Here is a 27742-nt window from a genome sequence, read left to right on the forward strand (position 1 = left end):
TTAAACTGGAGGGAGTATGAGTTCACAATATTATTTTGATACAAATTGCATTACAGTAATCATATGTATTTATTTACTTTGCCAATGAATGGCCATGTTTCACCATTGTACGTGGTTGACATATCATGTCATTCCAATGTTGAAGTTCTTTACCACGAGCATACATCATACCACCAAGTAAAACTCGACCAATGAACTTTCCTTCTCCTTTGACGTCACTTTTACTTTGTTGATACACGGAAAAAAGTAATGTGCACACAGGAAGATCGTCACTGGAGACGTTTAAATGAAACGTTTCGTTGTAGAATGGCTCGATTGTGTCATGTTGAATGCTTGTCTTTTTCATTTTTAATATATTGTTCCCTTTGGAAAACGTCACTTTAACATAGGTATCTGTAAACACAAATAGAATTCTGTAAAGTTTAACTAGTTTCAAAACTCATTTTTCATAATTTCACCCGTATAAAGCAAAACTTCCATATAAATAAAATATACCTCACCTGGATTCAAAATTCCTTTATTTAAAGGTAACTTTGTTGCTCGAAGCACAATCACAGTTAATCTATCCAATAAAGGATAATGAGCCAGCGATACATGAAGAACTCCTAATTTTGATTCATCCTGTGTTAACAAAGGTTTTAGTTTAACATTTTCACGTTAATGATTATAATAAGTTGTAATTTCTTCGATAATATCAGCAAAAATTTTCCTCAGTTCTACAGAAAATTTCAGTGATAATGTAATCGTATTTTAAGTCATTTTTTATAATCTTTCTTACTCTGGCAATTATATTCAAAGTGTTATTTGCTTTATATTACTACTTTACCTCTGAAGGTTTTTCCAAGTCACTTGATAACTCTTCGCCAAATTTTTCATTTTTGAGTGGGTAATGCGCGTGTCCTATTAATGAGCCTCGTCGTCCTTTACTCATATCGTAGACGGACAACCGCAGGACACGCTGGTGTAGGTGATTGCGGGCAACTTCAAAGCTGAAAACTTCGCCGAAATCTGGATTCTTAGTGCTTTTTACAGCGGTTTGATGTTGACAACGGTCGTCCGGCAAAAGATAAAGTCGAACTTGAGGGTTTGGACGTGAATCGCTTAGGCTTGTGGCAAGATGACGTATCTTCAAAATATTTACTTGCAATATTTTCGAGGAAGACTGGTAACTAAGAAGGAACCATATTCGACCAATGTGTCCAGACGGGTAGTTGTTGTCTTCGTTCACACTTGCATCTCTTTTGTCATCTGTTAACAAAATAAAATAAAATCACTTAATGCTGAAAAAGTTATTTGACTTTCAGAGATACTTCAATCGTTTGATTTTTTGCCACAACCCAGATTTCGGGGTACAACCTAGAAAATCAGTTTCAGTCGATCTGCAACAACATTCAAGATTTTTTTGTCGAGACAAAGAAAGTTCTTGAAGCAGATTAGAGATTAAAAAGTCTTGTAGTTCAAGTTTCATGTTTATATTGCAATGGCTAGATATAAAATGAAAGTAATGAAAAATCTTGAGTTTATTAATTTGTGTGCAAAACATTTATCAAATGTTAAAAGCAGATATGAAACAAAAGCTACAACAACTAAGTTTGGTAAAATAAAATATTTAAAACTTTTTACATGTTGCCAGCAAGTTTTTTCAAAATAATTATTGCAGACAAAAAAAGTAAAACTTCCAATTAATTAATTAATTTTTCAAACTAATAATGTTCTTAACAATGACGATTTTCTTACTGCTAAAACAGGCAAAAGTTTGCTGCATTTGCAAGTTTTTTTAATACGTATTTGATCAATGTATCACGTACAATTGTCTTCAAAACGTCAATATTTGTATTTTGCTTAGTATATGTTGAAATAAATTTCACAAAGATCTGTCGTTTCAATTGAACTAAATTGGGAAAATATATTTGATGAAATTTCAACTGCACGCCGACATTGTATTACCTTCTCCATTTACTTGTTGTTCTTCATGGCGATTTTGCCTGCGTCGCCTTGGCGAGCCACAGTCATATTTTTCGTCAGATTCATCAGTTTGAGTGTTGACGTCATCATCCTCGCTAGAACTGTATTTAATCATATGAGTGCTGCTTTGCTTGTAGCGGTGACCACTTTTTGAAATTCTTTGATCCAAACCACATTTATTGTAGTCTGGTGCAGCTGTGATTGGTTTGGTAGTTGTTAACTGATACGTTAAAGTCTGCACCCGGAGAGGATTGTGTTTAACAGTATGTAGCGGTGTATTCCGACTGCTCTCCGATTGCTTGTTTTTTGATCTTCGTTGTCGGTAGAACATAAACATCAATATTGTAATTGTCGAAGTAAAAACAACCAAAAACACGACAATCCCAATGATTACAGGTGTTGAAACTACAAGTTTGATAAAATACTTTTAAATAGAGAACCCAATGCTTACGAAGTGAATATTTTATGTTAAAATACTATTTAAGTAGAGTTATATTTCAATTGGATATTTATACTCTTTGCTAAAAACACAAGTTTCCTTAAACTTCCACAACAAGCAACATCATTACAAATAAAATATTTAAAAACCATGCGAATATTTGTCGATTGCTGGTTCATTCGACTTCAACTTTAAAGCTACAGTCAAGTAAAACATTTACATTAAAGTTTTGTATAAGTTTCAATGAAAACGAATGACACACCAAAACTGCTTTATTCTATGAAAAGCTCCCACATGCACAAGATATATTATATGAAAAACATGCAATAGTTACCGTATATTCTGTTTGTACTCAAAAGTATATAAATAAACCCCAAGAAGACGCTGTTATAAACAAAGTAACATTTAAATGTACGTCTTACAAATTGGAACTTTAAATTGCAATTAACACGTATCAATCCATAAAGCTTACACGAAAATGTCATCAAATGCTGTATAATCTTGGTTTAAATTATCACGTCATTTGATGAGGATGGCTACTAGAATATTTTTGTGTATACTTACTTGCATTTCCATTGCTTTTTGTCTCTTTTACACGATTTTCTAAATTGTTGTTTCCTTTAAAACGAGGTCCAACATTTTCTTTTACTACCATCGTCGAGTTTAAATGTTTCTCAGGTAAAAATTTCTTATAAAAAGCGTTGGCGTACGTCATTTCCCAGCATATCGATCGCCGTGTGTTATTTGTATTAGCCACCTGCTCAGTAATATGGCAATCATGTCTGTTGCTCATATTTTTTAAATAGCTCTCAAATGATGAATCCATTATAAAAAACATGGATATTGCAAGGATTGCATTCTTATTATCATTTCGGGATTCTGCAAATGAGACAAGTATAGGCATAAGTTTTTACCGCCTAATTAAATCAAAGAGTTTTTTCTATTGAGAGAACGTTTTAATATTCAATATAGCTCAATGCCACAATACAATAAATAGTCTTTTAAATCATTCATGTATGTTTTACTAAAATAAAAAGGAAGACAGCCATTAAGGTTTATATATAATCACATAAATTATAAATCCAGCTATCATGGCAACCCTTGTCTTACTTAAAAATTTACGTGCATGATTAATAGTGCTCGGTCAGTCATCAAAGCCTGTCAAACGTTGCTTCGTAAGTGAAAATAAAGATTTTCTTATAAAAGCACAAGATACAGGTTCTGAATTCAGAAAATATTTAAATATTTTACTATTTTTATCTCAGACTTATACAGCAAACGATGACAAAAGTTTTATGCTATACATTCATCAAAATTTATGATAAATTCAAACTCCCTTCAGGCTTTCAATCAGTTAATGTAGCAAGGGATTCGTAAAGGTTTTCTTCTACGATAACATTATCAACAGGTGCACAAGTAGCTAGCAAATCATACATAAACCATTCACGACAAGTTATTTTTGAATTGGACGTAATTGTGCTCATGGGCAATCACGTTTTGCTCTGGATTTTTAACTGGTATCATGTAGGGAATAAAAAAATGACGACGCAGTGTGCTTAGCTACAACAAGTAGACATGGAAACATGACTGTTATACTGTTATACTGTTGTACTGACGGTTCTTTGCTAGATACTCTTGTTTTGTTGTTTTGTTTTCATGCTGTAATTTTATGTGAAATTTCAGATAAATCACAATGAATTATTTGCCCATGAACCAAAAAAAAACATAAACCTACTTCTATATGTGGAAAAAAATCTTCAGAAATATCGGAATTATCCTTGTTGTTATTACTTAGTTTCTTAAATCTTTGCTAAAACTCTTGTAACACTTTTCTCAAAATATTTTTAGCTATATAATATTTTAAGCTATACAGCTGTTTATTCCCATAAAGTAGCTAAACAACACAAGCATACCTTTTTTAGTGGGTTTAGGTGATAGGGTTAGGGTAGGTTTAGATTTAGGGTTATGTTTACATTTAGGGTTAAGGTTAGGTTTAGGGTTAGGTTTAGATTTAGGGTTAGGTTTAGGTGATGGGTTAGGGTTTAGAAGCAGTTGTGAATATCATACCGGGACGATATTTCGCTAATTGGAGATGAAATCCAATTTGTCTAATACTTCCATCTCAATACATTTGAACAGTAACCATAACACCATTCTCAACAAATTTTCGACCTAATTCCTGATAGTTTCATACAAACACAGCAGTTATCTAAATTATTAATTGCATTTAAAAATTCGAACTATTTTTCGTGTTTTTATCGTCAAAGTCACCATTGATTCACTTCATAAATTGCAAGAATTTAGGCAAGATTTTGTCATGATTGTGCAAGATTTTGCAATTTAGGCAAGAATTTGTCATGATCGTGCAAGATTTATTCATGCAAGATTTTGCAAGAATTTAGGCAAGATTTTGTCATGATCGTGCAAGTTTTATGCAAGATTTTATCAATATGTACTTTCGATATCGGTATGATGATTAGAATGTTTGAAAATCGATCACGTAACTATAATCTTGCAACTGAACATCACAAGATATGTCATTAATTTCTTGTTCCTAAAGTAGTACACGATATGACAGTAAGGTATTAAACATCGCACATAAATAAGTCAGATCTAAAGCAATTGAGGTCGACAAACGGATGATATAATTTTTTTCAAAAGAACTTGGTGTTTGGCAAACACAGAATGTAACTAGACACATTTTAAACAAATGTTATTATAAGATTTGAGAAGGACTAAAATGTAAATGTAAATGAAAGTAAAACTAAAGTAAGACATGTGTGTTAATGCTACATCAAACGAACGAGCAGTTTGCAGAAAATAAAAGCATTATTTCAAAATTGTAAAGTGATAACGCATTTTCTTGCGTGTTAGCTACAGTAAAAAAATTTATTCACGACACAGAATTTTCCATTTTATTGAATTTGTTTTCACAATTCATTTTCAGTAGTCTTACATGAAGTATTCTTTAGAACGTTATCAGAAGATTCACACATGCGCCAATCTTTGGACTTCAATTCGACAAAATGATCTTCTAAAATATTTGTATATCCTTCAACTTTCCTCCATATTTCTTCAAGAACCATGATCTTTCTATTGTTCATATCAACACATTCTGTAAGCTGATTAAGAAGTTCAAAATTTGTATGTTTCTGCGAGACGAGTTCTTTCTGTTGTTCACAGATGTATTTCTTTAATCGTAATACTTCTCTTTCAATTTCTTTATTTTCTTCCTCCAAACGTCTCTTTTTTCGCTCCATTTTTTCCCATTTGTTATCCAAACCGAATATAGAAAGTCCTTCAAAATACGAAAAGAAAATATGTGATGTAATATGAAAACATTCATGTTGCACAATCAAGAAAAATAAAAATACTTTCATTGCTCTCTTTCACACGACAACAAATCAACTACAAAGGAAGTAAAAATACTCCATACATAAAAAGTGATCTAAAAAAACAAGCTCTCACACACAATCTCAAGCTTCTTTTGAGGTTTTTCCAGCACTCCATTGACACACGTTGCAATTTAAAAGAAATCGTCTGAAGCTTTTTTTTCTCATGGTGAAAAATCACTTAAATAAAAATATATGGACTACCTTCGTAAAACCAAAATCCTGACCACCACATGAACAGTAAAGTCTTTTGAACGACAGATTTTGCAATTACCAAGGGATGGACTCGTTCAAATAATGATATCCTAGAGCTTTCCTTTTCTAAAATACAAATGTTAAACATGATTAATAAAATTGTTAAAAACTTCAGATTTATACCTTATGATTAAAAATGAAAGTTCGTTTTCCAACAAAAACAATAACATATTTAATGACCCTTACTGGTCAGTTTTTAAAAATATTCAAGTACAAAAATGTACCTTATATTCATGAAACTGAGATGTTCTTTATATACACTATACAATCACACAAACCATTTTTTTCCACAGCAACGTGATTTCTTCTACTTTTTCTTAGTTCGTTCATCAAATCTGCATTGTGTATTTTCTCAAATTTAATCTCTTGATGAAACTTTTCATTTTCCTTTTGTAACTCTACGTTTTCTTTGTCAATTTTATCTCTTTCTTTCTGCAACCTTACGAAGGCCGCTTCCATTTGCATCATATAAACTTCAAATTCACAGATACGTTTCTGTAACCCGTCAAGATTCTCTTCCAATTTCAAACGTTCTTCTTCATTTGGCTCAATATAATTCAAATCTTCATTAGTAAGATTGTTTCTTGTGTTCATTGCTTTCTAACACTTTTCTCTTTGAAAATTCGGAAAAGATGATGGCACGCGATCATCTTGAATAAACATTGTGACGTAACTAGACAAGTTGAACACTCTACACATTTGATATTACATCAATAAGCATTGTGACGTAACTAGATACGTTGCACATTCTACGCATGTGCAAATGCATGTGCAAATGCATCAATTCCACAGGATGTGCGACAGGATCTTGGATGGAAAACGTATATATTTCTTTTTCCGAAGTGTTTTGCAAAAAACATGCAAATTGATTTCATTTATTCTGAATTTAGAATTCCAATTTTGACTCATAATTATTTGCATTGACATCAAAATTTTTCTCTTTCTCTGTTGTTCATTCATCACTACCTACACTGACACACGTTATCTTAGTTTATATTTAAGGTAGTGTAAACATTTTATATTTTTAGGGTGGTTACTTTGCAATTATATTTCAAGTACAAACAGACATTCCACCTAACAACACCGAATAAAAGATAAAATGTTCACTTGGTCGTAAACATTCTTAACGAAATTACTTCAAAGATTAAACACAATTATTATGGAGAACTTGTGTATTCTATTGTTCACAAACATTTAATTCAGCCAAACATAAAATCAATCAACTCACCAACAGTAGACAACTTTCTGAAGGTCAACTTTGAGGCTACAAAATTCAAAAAGGATAACATTAATTTTCCACAATTTGTTGCTATGCATAAAAATCCTATAACATGCAAACCTACCATACTGAAAATCTATATAAACAGAGAAAAAATAAATTTACCATTAACATAAACTATAAATATAAAACTAAAAACAATAAATAATTTATTATTCCTAGAATAAAAGAAAGAAGATGATGAAAAACTTTAAAAATTCACCAATCATCATGTTTTTCATAACAAAACTTCAGTTTACGATGATATAGAAAAACAATGTTCCTTCCATTAGTACAATTTAAACAAGAATTGAAAGCTGCAAAATGCTAAATCTTTCCATGGTTCATTATTTTTTTCAACAACAATTGTACAAAATATGTAACACATTAAAAATAAAAACAAAAAATAAAAATCCATATTTATGCAATACACAGTCATATTTACAGTAAAATTTGTTTAATCTAAACTTCAATGTTAATTATTTCAAAGAAATGCTGTGCTACATGGAATTTACAAAAGACAAATAACTCAAATTCAATTTACGTAAAATATAAGAAATGTTTTCACATAAAAATACACATTAAAAATATAAACAGCTTTTTTATGAATTTTCTGGGTTTTGTTATTTGGCTGCAGCCAAAATGAAAATACCTGCTGATTATTTTAAACAGTTTGATCAAATATCTTCAAAATCCATGATAAATCGCCAAATGATCTTCAAGCATTCCTGAAGGATGACAATACATTCTTGGATAACGACATGGTACACTTAAAGAAAAAAAATATATATATCTACATGTGTTGAAATGTTTCTCATAAAAAATAAGAGTAACAATCTTTTTTTATCTTAAACATTTTTGCTATTCATTTGTAAACTTTGTGTTGATAAATCATTCCCAAAAATAAACATAAGTATGGCTTCTTCACAAACATTTATTGCTTCACATTTCTTTAAATGTTTTAATAATCCTGCCAAGCACAATCATAAACAATGACTTAAGTTTCATGACCTATTGAGAAACATGTGTACACAGACGTACAACAATATACACAAAGGTCTATTGAGATTACTTGTAAGTTGTACAGGTATTGAGATGACCATGAGGACAATATTTAGCATTTGATGAAACATTAAATGTCGTGACTTCCTCATTATTTTGAACATCAACGTCATCCATTGGTTCAGACAATTCTTCATGAGCAACATTCTTCTTTAGATGCATCTCACTACCATTTAAATCAAGCAAATTAATACCATCTATTTCAATAGTGTTGCTTAAATTTTGCTGAGAGTAGCCATTGTATGGTAAACCACATTTTAATTCATGCTGATCATTTATGACACCACAATCATCAATACTCAAGCGTTGTTTTTTCTAAAAAGACAATAAATATACAGTTTTATATCCTTAATCAAAATGATTTAAATTGGAGTATATTTTAATAATTTTATCAATGTTGTTGGGAGAAGCCAAGAACATACGGGTGAAGGAAATTGTTTATAAATAGATTATTGGTAAGTTAACACACTCAGGTTGCAGTAAATTTCAACATCATATTACTCCTAATGTAGACTTTGGCATTGTTTATTCATTTTGTTAAATTATCCTTGAAAACCTCCCAATAAAATGCTTCCATCTTCCACATAAATATTGAGCTTACCTTATCAGAGGAATTTATTTCATTCTCAGCTCCGAAATTCGTAACATCTTGCTTCCTCTTACACCCTTTAGCATCTTGAGAGTTGAACATTTCACAAACATCGGACATTCCACATTTGTTGTAGATGCACCTTATTTTTAACAATTAAATCCTTTTCAAATAAAAATTACACAAAGACTCGAACTAAAAACTGCTGAAGAAATCAAGCGTTTTTTCCCAGTAATTCAAAACACAATAAAATGGTTGAAACAATAGTTAAATTGATAGAAAAACTGAAGTTTGGTTACTTGGCTCTTTGGCCATCTTGGCTTTGAAACGGTATTCTTCCCGCCGAACAAAGAGATTCAAATGATTACTAGCCAGGGGAGGGTGAGTAGCAACTTTGCACCAGCATATTTCACCTGAAATTACCATGAAAGAAACTTTTTAAATCGAAAAAATGGCTTAATGAAAATGATGTTAACAATTAGCTTCAAAACTAGCTTTTCTTATAGTGAAAATAGTTTGTCAAAATAAAACTGAACATCTGCATTTGCAAAAGTGCCAACATGTTTCTATATAAATGAGCTACGGTAAAATTTTGATTTTCAAAAGATTCAAAGCCAAACTACATCAACTGAAAGAATTTAGCAATTCAAAAATCTCATTAAAACATCTGTTGTTCTTTTTACATATATTAAATAGATTCACTACGAAGCGAACAAAGTGGAAAGAGTGTGTGTTTTGTTGGGGGGAGGGGGGGGAGGATTAAAGATTTGATTTGATGTAGGGAATGTTTTCAAGATGGCGGACGCTTCAACAGTACATCGAAAGTATTTAAAAGCAGCTGTGTGCGCTGTTTGTTCTGAAAAAGGCTACGATTCCGTTACCAGGCTTGCCATTGAGACATTGACTGAAATGATACAAAGTTGTAAGTTTATTGTTCTCGGAATATAACATGAAAATTATAATATAACTTCTGGTTCTTTAAAGTAAAATTTTTACTTAAATTTTTATAACGTTAAACCCATTATGTTTTTTTATTTTAATTTCATTAAAAGATTTTAACAATAACTGTAGTTACATCAAAGTTCTTTGTTATGGATTTAGTCATATGTGAAACTGGTCGTAGTTCACTGAGCATATGTGAATTGTCAGGCAGATCAAAACCGACATTAAATGACGTTAAATTGGCTTTAATAGAAATGGGTTAGTACACTTTCAACGACACAATATATCAAAATATTTTCCTTAATATGTCCATTAAACTCTTTTATGGAAGGTCTTCATGTGGATGAATTAAACAAGAATGTACCAAGATCAACAAAGACTCTCATACCTCGACGTCAGTAAATGGAAGATATCTTTCTTGTTATTTAAAGAACATAATTAAAAAATACAACATACTTTCATATCATTACAGCATCTTTAACTCGACCAGTACATCAACAAAAACCACTTCAATCAGGAACAAAAGAAAGTCGACCTTCTCATGTTCCCAACTATCTGCCTTCATTTCCAGATCCACATTCTTATGTTAAAACTTTGGTAAGATGGAAAAAACAAACATAAAAGTAAGAATAATTGTGTTCTGAATTTTTCAAATTTTGGCAGACATTTCGTAAAGAGGCTGATGAGTATCAGAAATGCAGAGAAAAATATGCTTCTATGTGTCGCAGTGTTGAATCTGGTCTTGCAAAGTATGTATTTCTACTGAAGTATTAACTGTGTTGTTGGTCATGTTTGTTATTGCAGACCAATCAATAACACAAAAGCCACAACTTAGAAACTGACCAATAAATGACTGGCAGAAATAATGCAAGCATTCATTTTTTTATGGTAAAGAGCATCGTTTTTGCACATAAAATGTTGCGATCTAAAACATATTTCTTCTTGGTGGTCTTGTGTGGGCAAATATTTTGCAAATGTACACAAATCAAAAATATCTGGAATAAGAAAAGTTTTCATTTTATATTCAATATAAGTCCTTTTTTATTTCATTTAGATTTTTATCAAAGACTTCAATATCTGAAGCAATCGTGAAGAATTGTACCAATCCAAATGATTTCTTACGTAAGCCTTTCATTGCAATCAAACTTGTTAATGTTCTCAAAGTTTATTCATTGAAACATGTTTTTCTTTTCTTAAAAGTAATCCTAAATGAGCCAAATCATTTATCTTATCTCACGGCCCTTATACCAAACCCTGAAGACACTATCATTACTCCCAAAATGGAGAAACAATCCCAGGATTCTGATGAAAATTACAACGAGAGAGCAAGTTCTACTCAAGAATCATCTGAAACAGAAAATCCATTTCTTAGACCTCCAAAGAGACAAAAAACTCAAGAACATCCTTCATCAAGTTTTCATTGATTGAATTTCATTTTATGGTCATTATTGTAAGTAAAATAGGTGTTCTTTATATTGTTTTATTACTTTTGAAAATTTTTTACGTTGTGGTACTTTTTAAATACCATTTTTTTGCGTGATTCGTGGTAGAAATAGGGAATTTTTCTTCATTTCTCTCCCGTCTAGATGAGCTTGTTATCGCTACATGGAAAGAAACCAATGTTAACATGGTTTTTACTCGTTGTAAATTTCTATGTTAAACGCTTTGAATGTTAACATGGTTTTCGTTCGTTGTTTTTTATGTTAAATGCTTCCAATGTTAACATGGTTTTCTTTCGTTGTAGTTTTCTATGTTAAATGCTTCAATGTTAACATGGTTTTCTTTCATTGTAGTTTTCTATGTTAAATGCTTCAATGTTAACATGGTTTTCTTTCGTTGTTGTTTTCTATGTTAAATGCTTCCAATGTTAACATGGTTTTCTTTCGTTGTAGTTTCTATGTTAAATGCTTCCAATGTTAACATGGTTTTCTTTCGTTGTAGTTTTCTATGTTAAATGCTTCCAATGTTAACATGGTTTCTTTCTTTCTATGTTAAATGCTTCCAATGTTAACATGGTTTTCTTTCGTTGTAGTTTTCTATGTTAAATGCTTCCAATGTTAACATGGTTTTCTTTCGTTGTTGTTTTCTATGTTAAATGCTTCCAATGTTAACATGGTTTTCTTTCGTTGTAGTTTTCTATGTTAAATGCTTTTAACATGGTTTTCTTTCGTTGTAGTTTTCTATGTTAAATGCTTCCAATGTTAACATGGTTTCGTTGTAGTTTTCTATGTTAAATGCTTCAATGTTAACATGGTTTTCTTTCGTTGTAGTTTTCTATGTTAAATGCTTCCAATGTTAACATGGTTTTCTTTCGTTGTTGTTTTCTATGTTAAATGCTCCAATGTTAACATGGTTTTCTTTCGTTTTCTATGTTAAATGCTTCCAATGTTAACATGGTTTTTTTCTTTCTATGTTAAATGTTGTTAACAGTTTTCTATGTTAAATGCTTCCAATGTTAACATGGTTTTCTTTCGTTGTAGTTTTCTATGTTAAATGCTTCCAATGTTAACACAATGTTTCAATGTTAAAATCAATGTTAACATGTTTTCTTTCTTTTCTAAATCTTTCAATGTTAACATGGTTTTCTTTCGTTGTAGTTTCCCAATGTTAACATGGTTTCTTCCAATGCTTCCAATATTAACATGGTTTTCTTTCGTTGTTAACAGTTTTCTATGTTAAATGCTTCCAATGTTAACATGGTTTTCTTTCGTTGTAGTTTTCTATGTTAAATGCTTTCAATGTTAACATGCGTTGTTTTTTCCAATGTTAACATGTGTTTTCTATGTTAAATGCTTTCAATGTTAACATGGTTTTCTTTCTTTCTATGTTAAATGCTTTGAATGTTAACATGGTTTCGTTCGTTGTTGTTTTCTATGTTAAATGCTTCCAATGTTAACATGGTTTTCTTTCGTTGTAGTTTTCTATGTTAAATGCTTTCAATGTTAACATGGTTTTCTTTCGTTGTAGTTTTCTATGTTAAATGCCAATGTTAACATGGTTTTCTTTCGTTGTTGTTTTCTATGTTAAATGCTTCCAATGTTAACATGGTTTTCTTTCGTTGTAGTTTCTATGTTAAATGCTTCCAATGTTAACATGGTTTTCTTTCGTTGTAGTTTCTATGTTAAATGCTTCCAATGTTAACATGGTTTTCTTTCATTGTTGTTTTCTATGTTAAATGCTTCCAATGTTAACATGGTTTTCTTTCGTTGTTTTCTATGTTAAATGCTTCCAATGTTAACATGGTTTTCTTTCGTTGTAGTTTTCTATGTTAAATGCTTCCAATGTTAACATGGTTTTCTTTCGTTGTAGTTTTCTATGTTAAATGCTTTCAATGTTAACATGGTTTTCTTTCGTTGTAGTTTTCTATGTTAAATGCTTTCAATGTTAACATGGTTTTCTTTCGTTGTAGTTTTCTATGTTAAATGCTTCCAATGTTAACATGGTTTTCTTTCGTTGTTGTTTTCTATGTTAAATGCTTCAATGTTAACATGGTTTTCTTTCGTTGTAGTTTTCTATGTTAAATGCTTCAATGTTAACATGGTTTTCTTTCGTTGTAGTTTTCTATGTTAAATGCTTCCAATGTTAACATGGTTTTCTTTCGTTGTAGTTTTCTATGTTAAATGCGTGTTAAGTTTGTTGAAATGACAAGGGCATTGATAGTTCAGAGAACATATTTAAAACATGCGGTTTTCTTTGAACTATTGTCTCTTAAATTTAGTTGTAGTATAATATAATCCAAATGCGTTTTAAAGTATAGAAAAGAATAAGTCTTTGAGTTAGAGCTACGGAAAAAGCATAAATTTTGTATAATTGAGGTAACTTGGAGCGTACATAAATGAGGTGATGTCATTTCAAACCTCTTACGTCTCCAGGATGTGTCCGAACCTGAAACATTACAAAAGATACTTTTCAACAAATTTAACATTTTGCTTATAAAAATGTAAATTATCGATGATGAAGTGAAAATATTCATGCCGACAAATAGTTCCGAAATTATATCATGTGAGTAATCCTTGTTTTTAATCCTTCACGTGTTGTCGCTAATATGATAACATCTTTGTAAATGTAAATGATAACATTTATTGGTTAAGGTCTTTGGCATGCTTTAGTCACCGGTAACTTTTTATGTTTATTTCCATAGGCTGGTCATTATTTATTTACTGTAACCTTTTCATAAAGAAATATTTTTTGTCGGCAAAGCTGCATAATTTTAAAAAAGAAACATTCCATTTGGAGACATAAATAAATTCACGGCATTTTTTTGACCTCTTGCTGTCCTCGATGAATGCTTAAACACTCAGCTAAGCACTATCAAACAAAGAAAATGAAGTAGCAAATATTTTATTAGCATTTCAACAAATTGATCAAGCATTAACTTGACCTCTATAGAAACTATCTAAGATGACAAATAAGTTATTTTCAAAAGGAGAAGTTATCGTTGGCTTATATTTCGCATTTGCACCTGATTATTCGCATCATAAACAAATAAAGAATCGAGGTATTTATAGGTGAGAAAAATAACAATAATTTAAGGACAAGACACGACTCGTCAAAAGATTATAAAGTATGGCAGATAACGACGAAACACTTCGTATACCTTTATCAAGACAAACTTCGATTTCCATCAAAAAAGGAAAGTGAGTAAAGAATTTTTAATACAGCAAAAATGAAAATAATTTAAAATCATTCATGAAGTGTTTTTAGAAATAGTTCAGTCATATTATAAAGAATGCTCTTTCAAATTCTTTCATGTATTGACTGAGCGAATGCCCTCAATATTTTCAAACTTAAAACTAATGAATTTTCAAAGCAATATATAAACTGATATTATTGTTTCTTGCACATTAAATAAAATTTCGAATTGTTTAATTTGTGGATTTCGATTTTAGAATATAAATAATATTTGAATAAATCAAAAAATGCTTTTCGAAAACAATTACTGATGAACATAAATATTATATATTCCAAGAACATTATATATTATAAAGAATACATTAATGTATTATAGTAATTTAAATTCATATTTAAAAGAGCAAAAATATGAGTTAATTTTGTTCTCAGCAAGTAAAAAAATATTTACAAAAAATGTACTTATGAACCGGAAAACATCAATCAGCTTACAAGATATGATACAGCAATAATAACATCCAAGAGAAGTTAATGTAAGTCAAGGTAGAATAAGCCATTCTTGGATATATTTATGTATCAAAATGAATTAAAAGCATTTTCCTCTGTACAATATTATTCTTTTGAAATGTTTGAGCTGTTACGTACATATTTCATGTGTGCTTTCGCAAAAATAAACGTTTCAATTACAATTTTTATTCTACCCAAAGTTTATGACATTACCCTTCACTTTTAAACGATAATTAACTGAATTTATAGAGATTTTCCAAAATGTCTAAGATTTGATTTTCGAACGCCAGAATGGATGAAAGAAGCTATAGCAGAGTTTATGGGAACATTTATACTTATGGTAAGTTCTTTAATAACTATGACGATATTTATGGTAAGTTCTTTAATAACTATGACGATATTTATGGTAAGTTCTTTAATAACTATGACGATATTTATGGTAAGTTCTTTAATAACTATGACGATATTTATGGTAAGTTCTTTAATAACTATGACGATATTTATGGTAAGTTCTTTAATAACTATGACGATATTTATGGTAAGTTCTTTAATAACTATGACGATATTTGTTAAGAAATGAAACCATTTTAAATGAGAAAAAATGTCTTACATGATACTTTATTTATCATTCATTATTGTTCATTCCCAGCTTTTCTCAAGCAAGAGCCATAATAGTTCATTTGCAATTTCATTCCCTACTTTCACGAATAATAAAGTTTTATTTCGATTAATGCATTAACAATTTATGTGGCGCAGTCAAGATTTTTTATACAGCAGATGAACTTTAACCGAAAAGGGTAAATATAATAATTATGAAATTTCTATTTATACATTAGACATTTGGACTAGGCTCAAATGCACAAGTAGTTCTAAGTCAGGGAACGGCTGGAAATTATTTTTCCATTAACATCGCCTGGGGTATGGCTGTAACAATGGGTGTATACTGGGCAGGATCAGTATCAGGTAAGAATGTTTTTATTAACTCCTAAATTGAATATCGTACGATAATGAAATGATAGTAAATAACTCTTACCTTTATATCTTCACATAGTTAGAAGCACTTTTAAACGCGCATGAGCCATTTTTCTTCATGTTCTGTCGTATTCAAAGTTCAAACAAGAACAGAAAGTATTTTACATTGTTATACATTCCATTTACATATGCATGTTTAATCATGTGACTACCTTTCATATGTAACACCAAGTTGTTGCATAAAGGATTATGATATTTTTTTGAGTAATTTACTTCCTTTACTCCAGCAGAAATGATAATTAAACCCCTTATCACATTTCACAACAGATGTTTTGTTTAACGGTTGTGGGCATTTGACAATCGTTGGCAGTGATTTTTTATGGTATGAAAGCTTAGGAGAATTTTCCTGAGGAGGGTGCATTACCAACTAACTTTTTGCCGAGAGAAATATTTTTGAACAATAGTTAGTAAAACAGATGTTGAATATTTGTGTTGATGTAAGTACATGGTTTTGTAAACAAAAGGTCAATTGCAATAAACTGAGCTACGGTCTTTGAATATGTCTTTGTTTTGTTCAAATATTGTTCAAGAGCACATTATGAATTCTCATCAAACACAAATATTGTCAATCATTTAATGAACGGCCGAGCGTTGCTTTTTTTTCATCTCCTGAAGAGACGAAAGGTTTTTCGTTTGCATCTTTACGATTTTACAACATAAACCAATATTGAAGCTCTAAAGGATAAAACAGAATAGACTTTCAAAAATTGTATAACTATGTAAATAATGTCAATTATTTCATCGCACGCAACAGCAACTGTCATGCAAATACAGCTGCAATCGGTAACACGTAACAAGGGAATTAACCAAGGGAAAGCCCCGTAGAGAAAATATGAAAAACATTCAAGTTGAAAGGGTTTAATTGTTCGTGAAGCTTGTGTCGACATTAGAATAGGAGCAGTTTAGCAATGGCTTTTTCCAAATTTTCGACTGAAAAGATTTGGCAAGAGATATCCAAGAAAAGCGAAGAAGAAAAACGGCAATTATTGGAATGGCAACTACAAGCAAGAGAGCCAATTCATAAATTCTCCGATATGAGACCAGGCGATCACCTAACAAAGCGATTTCAAATATCAGGAAAAATCCTGTATTACCATCATTTTTTATGCATTGAATCAAAAAATGGCAAGCCTAAAATCATCCACTACACAAACACACCTTTGAATGCGATAAAACAGGCGTTTAAAACGGCTTCCTTCTCTTCTGGTTCGGCTCTTGGTCAACTTGGCACTGTAAAGGAAATGACTTTGCCACATGATGATTTTATTCCAAATGAAGAACTGTTGCAGGAGAAAGGTGGTGAAGTAGAAAGAGTAGTTTGGCCAGATGAACTTAAACGTTATGGAATAAAAGAGGTATGAGATGTCTTTTACTAAAACATAAGATGATGATGTAACATGAAGATTTCATGGGTAATTCCCGTTCATGTCTATGTTCAGTTCTATAAAGTAAGGGACTTGGAATGAGAAAATTTTACAAAGAAGATAGTATAAAAATGACTTGAACACCTTATGAATTTGATACGAAATGTTTATATTGAGAATTGTTTCGATCTTCCAAAAATAATGCCGGGGGGGGGGGAGGGTTCACCAAACCCAGTCAAACACTTTTTGAAGAGTAGCCGTACACTACAACACTTGTCAACATATGATTTCAATATGTTTTTTTGCAAACTATGTCAAAACAAAAACAATTTGTTATCAACAGGTGGTAACTCGAGCAAGAAAAAGAAAAGACGAAAAATTCTACGATTTGGCAAAAAATAATTGTGAAAGTTTTGTGATGTGGTGTTTATGTGATATAAACATCAGTCTTCAAGCAACCAATTTAGTTTCCTTTATCACTGATTATCTTAAAAGCACAACACGAACTGCCTACCAATGTCTGCAACAATTGCCCAAAATAGGAGTAGAAATTCCGGAAAAGATTTTGGGTCGTACATGTTTTGGAAATGATATAGGATGCATTGGAAAAGGTGGACTTTCAGGTTCGTACCAATTTCAATAGTTTGAAAACTTTGTTTTACCATCAATTTATTCAAGGCTAGTGATGATTCTTAGTTATACATTTGTGTATGCACAAACACATTCACGCCGACCATCTTAAGGAAAGCAAAATTTCATTTCTACATACAGGTCTAGGGTCGATACTGGGAATTTCAGTGACAATATTGGTTGAATCATTTATGTTGTACAAGAAAATTAAGGAATCGAAAAGGAAATGGGACGATGGACTGCTGATCACGAAGAGAAAAGGATTTATCAAAGAAGTTATCGATGCATTCATAAGTTTTTTATGTCGCTCAGGAGGAAGCATTGGAGGAATGGTTCTTGGTCAATTCTTCATACCCATACCATTTGTTGGTGCTTTTGTGGGAATGCTTCTTGGTACATTTACTGGTGATTTCTTATCCAAGCGAATACCTGAAAAATATTTGTCTGACACTGCTTCTGGAATTGATGAATTCATCGATGAACTATATGATGATATGAAAAACGATTAACAAAATACACTTAGAATATTGACGTTTGAAGCACTTAGCAATCCAGAAAAAGTACTCGGTTTACTTAAAATTAGTTGTTCATAAAATATGACAGTTTTTAGTTGTTTATAGATAGTATGGTTGTTTATGTGCTTAAAAATATAACTCGTTGTAATGTAATGGAGTGTAATGTTTTGAAAAATGAAAGTTTAATGTACCATTGACATAACATGAACATTCTTTATTTTCTGTATTTGATAAGAAAATATTTATTCACACATAAATGACTTAGAAGGAAATTCTTAAAAACTCAACACGTTATCGCGCTATTTTTATTAAATTAGTCGATGATCACATTACACCAGTATAAAATGATATTTTCATTATTCAAAGGTGCTCATCTTAATCCAGCTGTAACCCTGGGGTTTGCATCAGTTCAAAGATTACCTCTATGGAAGGTACCAATATACATCACCTCGCAAATGTTGTCATCAATAATGTCGTCAGCATTAGTTTACGCTCTCTACCATGGTAAGAATATATGAACAAATAAAATAATCACTAAAACCGGCGACATTATGCTCTTCTAAAATGCTTTTTCCTTAAGAACATAAAAATATCTACGAGATAGTACTTCTGTTTTAGATGCAATCGATCATTATGACGGAGGAGTTCGACGGGTACTGGGGCCAAATGCTACAGCTAAGATTTTTACTACATTTCCTCAACCCTTCGTGAGCAACATGACCGGATTCTGGGACCAGGTATTTACAGCTTTTTCTCGCCATCAATGGTTGATCAGTAAATATTTAACACCCCCTTTGTTTTCTGTGATATCATGTGTATGTTAGGTTGAACGAGAAATTCCTGCAACCATTTTTCACTATTTTATTCAGGTCTTTGGTACAGCAATGTTAGTTGCTCTTATTTTTTTGCTCGTCGACAAAAAGAACAGTAGCAAACCCAGTCCAGAGTTGACTCCAATCACAATAGGTTTCATTGTGTTTTTAATTGGAATGACGTTCGGATACAATGCTGCTTATCCAATCAACCCAGCTCGAGATCTTGGTCCAAGAATATTTATCTCCATGGCTGGATGGGGAATAGAAGTTTTCACGTAGGAACTTTGAAATTTTTGATCAATTTTTGTCACAAGATTTATTTCTTTATTTGTCTAATTCCCTCCAGGGCACATAACAATTATTTCTGGATTCCACCAGTAGCTGGTAGTTTGGGTGGTATCGCGGGCGCTTATTTGTATGTATTCACTGCGGAAATTCCGGAAATTCACCATGATCCAGAGAGAATTAACAAAATTGACGATAAAAATAACAAAGACTTTGCAATGGAGAGAATTCAGGTAAATTAGCAAGGAAATAAGCGTTAAATTAGCAAAACAATATAAATGGCCAAATTTATGATGTACAAAACTTTAATATACCGCATGAAAATTTGTGACATAAATTATAAATTTATGAATAGAATAACTATTTTAATTACATTGTATGAGATTTACAAACGAGAGGTCGCTTGAACATTTTTAGGGGTATGAAATATTCAGAAAATGAACAGCGAGTTCTACGCGCTATTTGTTCAAAAGGCAAGCCTGCACTCTGACGTAATTTTTAGAGTTTGCCAGCTGTCGGTCGCAATTATTGAAAATCGTACTTTTAGGTATGATTACTTCTTGGAAGCGGATATTTAAGCAGACACTAACTACGTTGTAGTCCGAGGCTGTCCGCTGACAAGAGATTTGACAATATACTCCAATATAAACGATTTGCGAAAAAACAATGCCAAACTACATTATTAAATTATCAGAGAGATAGTTTTATATGCATTTAATTTCCAGATTTCAATGTAATCACAGACAAAAATTAACAACTTGAGCCAGTTGATTTTTAAAAAATGAACGTCATATTTTCTAGAATTGAGAAGCTGTTGAAGAAAACGACCTCAAAATTACAAGTATTTCTGTCATCAATAGAAAGATTTAATGTAAAACCTATAATTAATGCAACGTAAACTGTCTATATACTAATCTAATTGGACTGCGTCATACATAGATCACGTATATTGTCAATGACATGTAGTTTAAAGTATCATTGTGTCGTGCAAGTACACACAAACACATATATCTACTATATCTTCTATCTAGAATTTTTTTAAAATATCCACCATTTGTAGCTGAAATAAATTAATTTGAGCAACAATATTGAATTGAGGAGTAAAACAATTTTGTCCTTGTAAAAAAAGAAAGATTAAAAGATGAAAAATGATGACAACAAATCAGATGAACTCATTGGTGAAATAGACGAGTTGACTGAAAGGTAGGTCAGATCAGCTATATGTATATTAATGAAGATTTAATGTGTTTGATACGGTATTTGTCATTTCTGTTGTAACCAATGTATTAATTAGAAATCATAATTGCAACATGCAACTGAATGTATAAGACATAAAAAATTTAGTAAATTTACGTCAGCAAATGAACACACTATTTTAGAGAATTTTGGAGAAATATTTCATTAATAGAAAATACTCATTTCATATTTTAAAGTGAAATACAATGCCTGTTGTAATTCACGAGATCAACGTTAACATAAGAAACAAATGATTTTAAACATTATCGTTGAACTTCAGTTAGCAAACATTTTATACAAAATAGACGAAAAAAAATTCATAATTACTTAGAGACTACGAATGATATTAAAATGTGTCGCTAAAATACATAAATAACATGAATGACTATAGTTGGTTATATTTTGGTGTTCAGACAGGTGATATCCTCATGACATGAAATTTGCTCAGGCAGGAGGAGCAGAGATCAAAGTAGAGTAAACCATGCGAGCCATAAATAAAACAACATTTTCAATTTAAGCTCACACATTTGAAACCAAATATGATAAATTTTTTATAATGATTTAGATTACATATGAAAACGTTGCGTACCGAAAGTATACATTAGTAGTTATATTATATTTTTAAAGCGACCTGCCAAGATTTCTACAACGATTTAAGTTCCAGACACCAGAATGGTTTAGAGAAGCGTTAGCAGAATTTATGGGAATGTTCATTCTTGTGGTAAAAAACATGTATTTATGTTAAAGTATACTCCGTTATATAAATGTCAAATTCCATATATTTATACCAATATTTATTTATTTGTCACATATTAATTCCATTTTTGACAAAAAAAAGTAATTTACTTATGACAAAAATAAACATGAAATTAACCTGTATCAATATTATGAATGTAAAGAACATGACAAATATTGTTGAATATACTTGCTGAGAGGACATCGACAAAGAACCACATGATATATATCAACAGATCTATACTTAGGTGTTTGTAATTGGCGCAAGCGCACAAGCAACTTTAAGCAATGGTACCCTTGGTAATTCTCTTTCTACCAGTTTAACCGGAACAATAGCGTTGACAATGGCTTTATACTGGGCACTGGCCATATCAGGTAAAAATTATTATAAATATAGAAACACCTTTCAACATCTAGACTCATTAAATTAAACTCAATTTACAACACAATTCACAGGCTGTCATATAAACCCAGCTGTGACCTTGGGATTCGCATCAGTTCAAAGATTTCCACTGAGTAAAGTACCAATTTATGTTGCCTCTCAAATGCTCGGATCGATAACATCGGCAGCTGTTGCTTACGCTTTATATCATGGTAAATATGTATTCGACTGATTGGTTGAGCTTGAACAATGGGCTTGGCAAAAATTGTTTCAAGCTCCCTTAGTTATCTTTTTTTCATTTTTCTTGGTACTTTCACAATAATTAGTAGGTAAAAAGTTTTGTCACTTATTTTTTGTCATCACCTCAAACATTACTTATTATAACACATCATTAACAGAGCTTCTTATGTTTTAGATGCAATCGATCATTATGACGGAGGAGTTCGACGGGTACTGGGGCCAAATGGTACAGCTGGGATCTTTACTTCATTTCCTCAACCCTTCGTGAGCAACTTCACTGGATTCTGCGATCAGGTATTTTTTCATAAACATCTTTACTAGGTCGCATTGTTATATAAACATCTTCCTTCACAAACTTGTGTTGTTAAAGTACACAGTTTTTTCATTTACAATTTTAATCATCTGGGAAAAATATCACGAACTAGCTTAGAGACATTCAACAAAATGCTTTGATTTTATATGAACATATAAGCGTTTCGTAAAGGTAACATTAATTTTTCTGCTGTAGTTCTTTGGTACAGCAATGCTCTTGGCACTTATTTTTGCGCTTGTCGACAAAAAGAACGAAAGTAAGCCAACTGCTGGCTTGGCCCCCATCGCCATCGGATTAGTTGTAGTTCTAATTGGAATGACATTCGGTTACAATTGCGGTTGTCCAATCAACCCAGCACTAGATCTGGGACCAAGGATATTCACTGCAATGGCTGGATGGGGGAAGGAAGTTTTCACGTAAGATTTTAATGTAAATTACTGTCAAAACGTCCTATTGTATCAACTGTTTCATTTCTCATTAAAGAACTAAAACGATCGAATTTCTAAAGTGTGTATGAGATGTCTAAAAAAATTTTCCAAGATACATAAGAGCATCGTAGTTTTTTTGTGATTTACAAACGCTCTTTCGTAAAGTTTATAAAAATTTACAAACGTTTCTTCAGTGAAACAAAAGTTAGCATTTGTGCCTTAAAAGATTTAGTAGTCGATATAATTGTCTAGTTCCTTGTAGGTAGGAGACTTTCCTAGATAAAGAAACTATTTCCATGGGTTCATATTTTACTTTCATAAAACCATATATTTATCTATTCTTATAGCGCGCATAATAATTGGTCTTGGATTCCACCAGTTGCCTGCAGTCTAGGTGGTATCGCGGGCGCATACTTGTATGTATTAACTGTAGAAATTCATCGAAAGCCGGAGACAAAGAAAAACAAAATTGACACAGATAATGAACAAATTGCAATCGACACCATTCAGGTATTTTACACAACCATGAATTTTATAGTATTACAAATGACTTGAGAAATTTGTGATGATAATACATCAACAATAATTATGTAAAAAATCCCAGATTTCTCTATTTTAAGTTGTATCGAATTTTGCAGAAATAAAGCGTTTACCCTCAGAAGAGCAAGTTAATAAGTTGGTCTATCAAGAAAAGAGAAATGCATTTTTTACTGGTAGTCAATGTAATTGATGAGATCTAATGCGTAGAGACTATAAATTTAGATGTAAAATTTTTTGTAATTTGATGATTGCACGAAATGCTCAAATAAATAACAAGAAAATACTTCTGTAGCACGTTTAATTCAAACACTCAATTTCATTGGCAAAGAAACATTCAATACTTATAAATATATTTTTAATTTAGTTTGCCAAGCAGCCTTAAGACCACCTTTCCCAAAGGGAGGAAACTAGAGCACCTGGAGAAAATCCGCTCATCCCAAATTGACCAGTTCCAATTTACTTGGCCCCAGGAATCTAACTCGCAAATACGTAAGCGGTGGAAGGCAATTACGATGAAATGTTACTGCGCCACTGAAGCTTTAAATACCAGTCAATATCATACAATAAACTATAATATTGACCGTATTTATTGAGGAGCAATATTAAACCAAGTCTGATTATCTATAAAAGTGTCGTATTACAGACTAGATCTGTGTAAAATATGATATTCTGCGGTGCAAAGATCTCCTTCCTTGTAAAAATAATTTTCTTTAATATTGATGTTTAAAACACAAAAACCGAGATTTAAATTTCTTCGGCTAAGGTTTTGCAAATGTATCTAATTGCTCGCAATAACTGGCATTAAATCTATATTATGAGTGCTGTAAGGTACGTATTTGTGAAATTTACTGTATTTAAACAAGCAACTTTATCCATTTAAACCTCTCATAAAAATAAATTTTAAAACATGTTTTACAATTTTCATATTATATTGCTATTTTCAAAACATGTTTCATTATCATTAATCATATAAGTCGACGTCTCTATCCGGCAATACTTAACTACATACTTATCAATATCTATGCATTTATCATTATTGCCGATATACTCATATTTATGTATTGTACTTGTCTATTTTTTGATACTAATATAAATTATACTTGAACGATGAAGGAAATGTAGGTTTAGAGATAAATTTAGTCATTATAAACAGACTTTTCCTGCATTTGAAATATTTCGTTTGAAGAATTTGAATTTTAAGTGAGCATTCATAAAATGTTCGCGCAGAGATGATATGACTAAACTATTTTATCAGTAAACGACAAAAATTCAAGTTAAAACTTACGGTTTCATTTTCCTTCAGGGACATCAAGTAATTTTAGTTGCAGAGGCAAATATTGTAAACACAATGGAGCCTGTTAAACAAACTCCTGCCACAAAATTGAAGTAAAGAGACCAACTATGAGATGCTGTCAATACTTGACCAGAAAAATAAATTGCACCAAACACTATAACAACAACACAACATATTAATTGATAACCATATGACAATGATAGTACTAAATAATTAATTATGTTTTCTGTTATCTTTTGGGATCATAATACATTACCAAGCAAACTAGTATCTACGGGGAAACAAAATATACCAGATAATGAAAATTCACCTTTTTCGATAACAACATATATGTATTTATTTATTTACTTCTGAGACAATTTAGACACAAATAAAGTGATACAAATTCAAAGATTCTATGCCAACTCTTGCATCTTTTAAAACTGATTTTATATTTTGAAAATATTTACTCCATATTTTCTGCAATATAGGATATACACACCAGATAATGTAGACACAGTTTGAGAAAATCCAGAAACAGAGCCGGCGTATTCTGGTGCGATGTCCTGCGGTAGCACCATTGCTCCTGCGTTTGTAAATCCAGTCATGCCTATCGCAAACGTCATAAGAAGTAGAGCTGGAGGGAAAGATTCACAACGACTTAATAAAATGAGAGAAATTGCAGCACCAAGCTGAGCCAAAGCCTGAATTAAAAAAAATCATCGGTTTTAATACGATTTAATGTAAACAACTTTTACATGTTTTTAGCAAAATAATTCAATAATCATCACAAATATCAGACAACTGCTTCAGTATATTAAAACAAATTTGTTTCATGCTTTAGGCTCCCATCATCAACCATAGAAAAAATAATTGTTAAAACGACAATTTTTAACACAAAGATGTATATAAACTTACATTAAAAAATTTGCGGACACATGTCAGAGAATAACCTATAGATAAAAGTAAAATTCACAGATTTGACATCATTTCCATTCATTAATGAGAAATATTTTAGTTTTATGAAACACACAACAAACATACACAAAATGACGAACCTTTTTGCAGGAAATGGTCTGCCCATATTCCAGAAATAAAAGCACAAGGTGAGTTGATTAACCATGGTATAACATTAAATATCCAACCCTGAAATTGATCAAAAAAGAAGAATAGTTGTTAAGAGGAGTATGATAGTTTAGATTAAATATTGGTGGCTATTTACAGGAGATTTTTTAAAGTATGCTCCATTAAACACTCATGACAATTTCTTTTGATTGTTTCGTAAATAAGAATTTTGTCTGGACCTCTTCAGCACACTTCTCTATCTTTCGACATATCATTTAATAACTCATACATGATAAATAACGTTTAAACGAAACAACAATATTTCATAATTGATGTTTTGTATTTACATAGTTACTCGTTATGGCAATCAAACGATATTGGAAAAGCCGTCAAAGCACATCACATAACAAAACTCAATCGATTAAAAATTTCTAAAACGTCACAAAATCGGGATGATACACAGGGAGCGTGTCGTAGTGACCTACATTTAGTTATATTTGTAGATGAAGTAAAAAGACCTGAGGTATGTTGAAGAACTCTTCTCATACAACACATATGTTACTCTTTAGATTAAGGCAGAATTTAACGTCAGTGAAAAAAACATATGTGAAAGTTACAGCTTTGATACTTCATCAGTTTGTGTGAAAGTGCGTTTAAGAGGCGTTTTGCCTCGAAACCAAGATGTACACATGGCGTTACATGACGTACACATGGCGTTACATGACGTACACATGACGTTACATGACGTACACATGGCGTTACATGACGTACATGACGTTACATGACGTACACATGACGTTCATGACGTACACATGGTGTTACATGACGTACACATGACGTATACATGACGTATACATGACGCCGTCGTCCCGATTACAGTTATTTCAAAAAATAACACCTGTGCATTTTCTTTGAAGGTCAATAAAACTAGAATCAATAATTAAATGGGTAAGTTAGACAAAATTATAGAGTAAAAGCCTTGAAAATGTATTAAACTTTAAACAATATATCATGCTTTGACATTGATAGATCCAAAAAGGTTTTTGTGTAAGGTGGGGGGTGGATTGTGTTGGTGGTGTAGTAGTGATAAGAATTAGGTGTTTACTTGTTGCTGTACCATGTAAGACATTTTTTGTTAAATTTTGTTACCTTTTTACAATGAGGGATTCTAAAAAGGAGGCTCTATTTAATGCTGATCACAATTGCTTTTGCTCAGTTGTCTGGTAAATCAGTATTTGTTGGGAAACGGGCACCTTTTGCATCTCATCTAGTCAAGGCTAGAAGGGCACAACCGTTCAGAGCACATCTAGTCAAGGCTAGAAGGTGCACAACCGTTCAGAGCACATCTAGTCAAGGCTAGAAGGTGCACAACTGTTCAGAGCACATCTAGTCAAGGCTAGAAGGTGCACAACCGTTCAGAGCACATCTAGTCAAGGCTAGAAGGTGCACAACCGTTCAGAGCAAATCTAGTCAAGGCTAGAAGGTGCACAACCGTTCAGAGCACATCTAGTCAAGGCTAGAAGGTGCACAACTGTTCAGAGCACATCTAGTCAAGGCTAGAAGGTGCACAACCGTTCAGAGCACATCTAGTCAAGGCTAGAAGGTGCACACACCTCCACAACCCTCTCCTAAATCCATTCCTATCGAAATATGAACAATAAGTCATGTTCTCACTATGTCTATGTCAAAGAGATTGAACCTACTTTGCTTTGTGGGAAAGTATCATGAAAATATGTAGGTAGCCAAGTAGATAAACCATGAAAACAAATTGATATTGATACATTAGCAACAATCATAGCCCTAAAAAGTATATTGGCATGTTATAATTCAAGATCCTATTGACTGAATAAT

The 27742-nt window shown here is 31.7% G+C and overlaps 6 protein-coding genes across 10 annotated transcripts in view; 3 read left to right on the forward strand and 3 right to left on the reverse strand.

The window, feature by feature from the left end:
- LOC124453651 (synaptotagmin-15-like) lies at positions 1–16117 on the reverse strand. 2 transcript variants are annotated; one of them, XM_047004456.1, is made up of 11 exons: positions 16072–16117; positions 9260–9373; positions 8973–9102; positions 8382–8686; positions 7962–8078; positions 7280–7315; positions 2969–3283; positions 1948–2370; positions 827–1248; positions 501–621; positions 1–393 (listed from the first exon to the last, which is right to left on the reverse strand). In XM_047004456.1, the coding sequence occupies exons 7-11, from the start codon at positions 3240–3242 to the stop codon at positions 74–76; spliced, it is 1560 nt and encodes a 519-aa protein (XP_046860412.1). In that variant the 5' UTR covers positions 3243–3283; positions 7280–7315; positions 7962–8078; positions 8382–8686; positions 8973–9102; positions 9260–9373; positions 16072–16117; the 3' UTR covers positions 1–73. The 2 variants fall into 2 exon arrangements, with proteins under 2 accessions (XP_046860412.1, XP_046860411.1); XM_047004455.1 differs by having other exon boundaries at positions 8973–9373.
- LOC124453655 lies at positions 5306–7246 on the reverse strand. The gene is made up of 3 exons (XM_047004464.1): positions 6330–7246; positions 6001–6117; positions 5306–5702 (listed from the first exon to the last, which is right to left on the reverse strand). The coding sequence occupies exons 1-3, from the start codon at positions 6643–6645 to the stop codon at positions 5335–5337; spliced, it is 801 nt and encodes a 266-aa protein (XP_046860420.1). The 5' UTR covers positions 6646–7246; the 3' UTR covers positions 5306–5334.
- On the forward strand, positions 9748–11405 carry LOC124453656 (transcription initiation factor TFIID subunit 8-like). Its single transcript, XM_047004465.1, has 7 exons — positions 9748–9882; positions 10062–10160; positions 10234–10296; positions 10375–10499; positions 10566–10651; positions 10957–11024; positions 11103–11405. Exons 1-7 carry the CDS (start codon positions 9756–9758, stop codon positions 11324–11326), a joined length of 792 nt encoding a protein of 263 aa, XP_046860421.1. The 5' UTR covers positions 9748–9755; the 3' UTR covers positions 11327–11405.
- Positions 14257–23836, forward strand: LOC124453654 (aquaporin-3-like). 3 transcript variants are annotated; one of them, XM_047004461.1, is made up of 8 exons: positions 14257–14539; positions 15288–15378; positions 15875–16001; positions 18946–19083; positions 19198–19316; positions 19449–19669; positions 19741–19912; positions 20481–20765. In XM_047004461.1, the coding sequence occupies exons 1-8, from the start codon at positions 14469–14471 to the stop codon at positions 20484–20486; spliced, it is 945 nt and encodes a 314-aa protein (XP_046860417.1). In that variant the 5' UTR covers positions 14257–14468; the 3' UTR covers positions 20487–20765. The 3 variants fall into 3 exon arrangements, with proteins under 3 accessions (XP_046860417.1, XP_046860418.1, XP_046860419.1); XM_047004462.1 differs by lacking the exons at positions 19198–19316; positions 19449–19669; positions 19741–19912; positions 20481–20765 and adding exons at positions 22448–22566; positions 22781–23001; positions 23361–23523; positions 23652–23836 and having other exon boundaries at positions 14258–14539; XM_047004463.1 differs by lacking the exons at positions 14257–14539; positions 15288–15378; positions 15875–16001; ... (2 more) ...; positions 19449–19669; positions 19741–19912 and adding exons at positions 21543–21636; positions 21899–22025; positions 22107–22244; ... (2 more) ...; positions 23361–23523; positions 23652–23836 and having other exon boundaries at positions 20484–20882.
- LOC124453653 lies at positions 16840–18776 on the forward strand. The gene is made up of 3 exons (XM_047004460.1): positions 16840–17425; positions 17778–18057; positions 18206–18776. The coding sequence occupies exons 1-3, from the start codon at positions 16979–16981 to the stop codon at positions 18571–18573; spliced, it is 1095 nt and encodes a 364-aa protein (XP_046860416.1). The 5' UTR covers positions 16840–16978; the 3' UTR covers positions 18574–18776.
- Positions 21677–27742, reverse strand: part of LOC124453652 (solute carrier family 17 member 9-like) — a 7163-nt gene continuing 1097 nt past the window's right edge. The window contains exons 4-9 of one of the 2 annotated variants that reach the window (XM_047004459.1): positions 27595–27691; positions 25885–25972; positions 25745–25779; positions 25329–25530; positions 24839–25001; positions 21677–22976 (exon numbers count right to left, since the gene is read on the reverse strand). In XM_047004459.1, the coding sequence (XP_046860415.1) occupies positions 24862–25001; positions 25329–25530; positions 25745–25779; positions 25885–25972; positions 27595–27691 (562 nt within the window). In that variant the 3' untranslated portion in view covers positions 21677–22976; positions 24839–24861. Of the gene's footprint in view, positions 23289–24838; positions 25002–25328; positions 25531–25744; positions 25780–25884; positions 25973–27594; positions 27692–27742 lie in introns of both variants that reach the window. The other variant, XM_047004458.1, reaches the window with a different exon arrangement.

The sequence above is a fragment of the Xenia sp. Carnegie-2017 genome, unplaced genomic scaffold (assembly GCF_021976095.1).
Source record: "Xenia sp. Carnegie-2017 unplaced genomic scaffold, XeniaSp_v1 HiC_scaffold_25, whole genome shotgun sequence".
NCBI lineage: Eukaryota > Metazoa > Cnidaria > Anthozoa > Malacalcyonacea > Xeniidae > Xenia > Xenia sp. Carnegie-2017.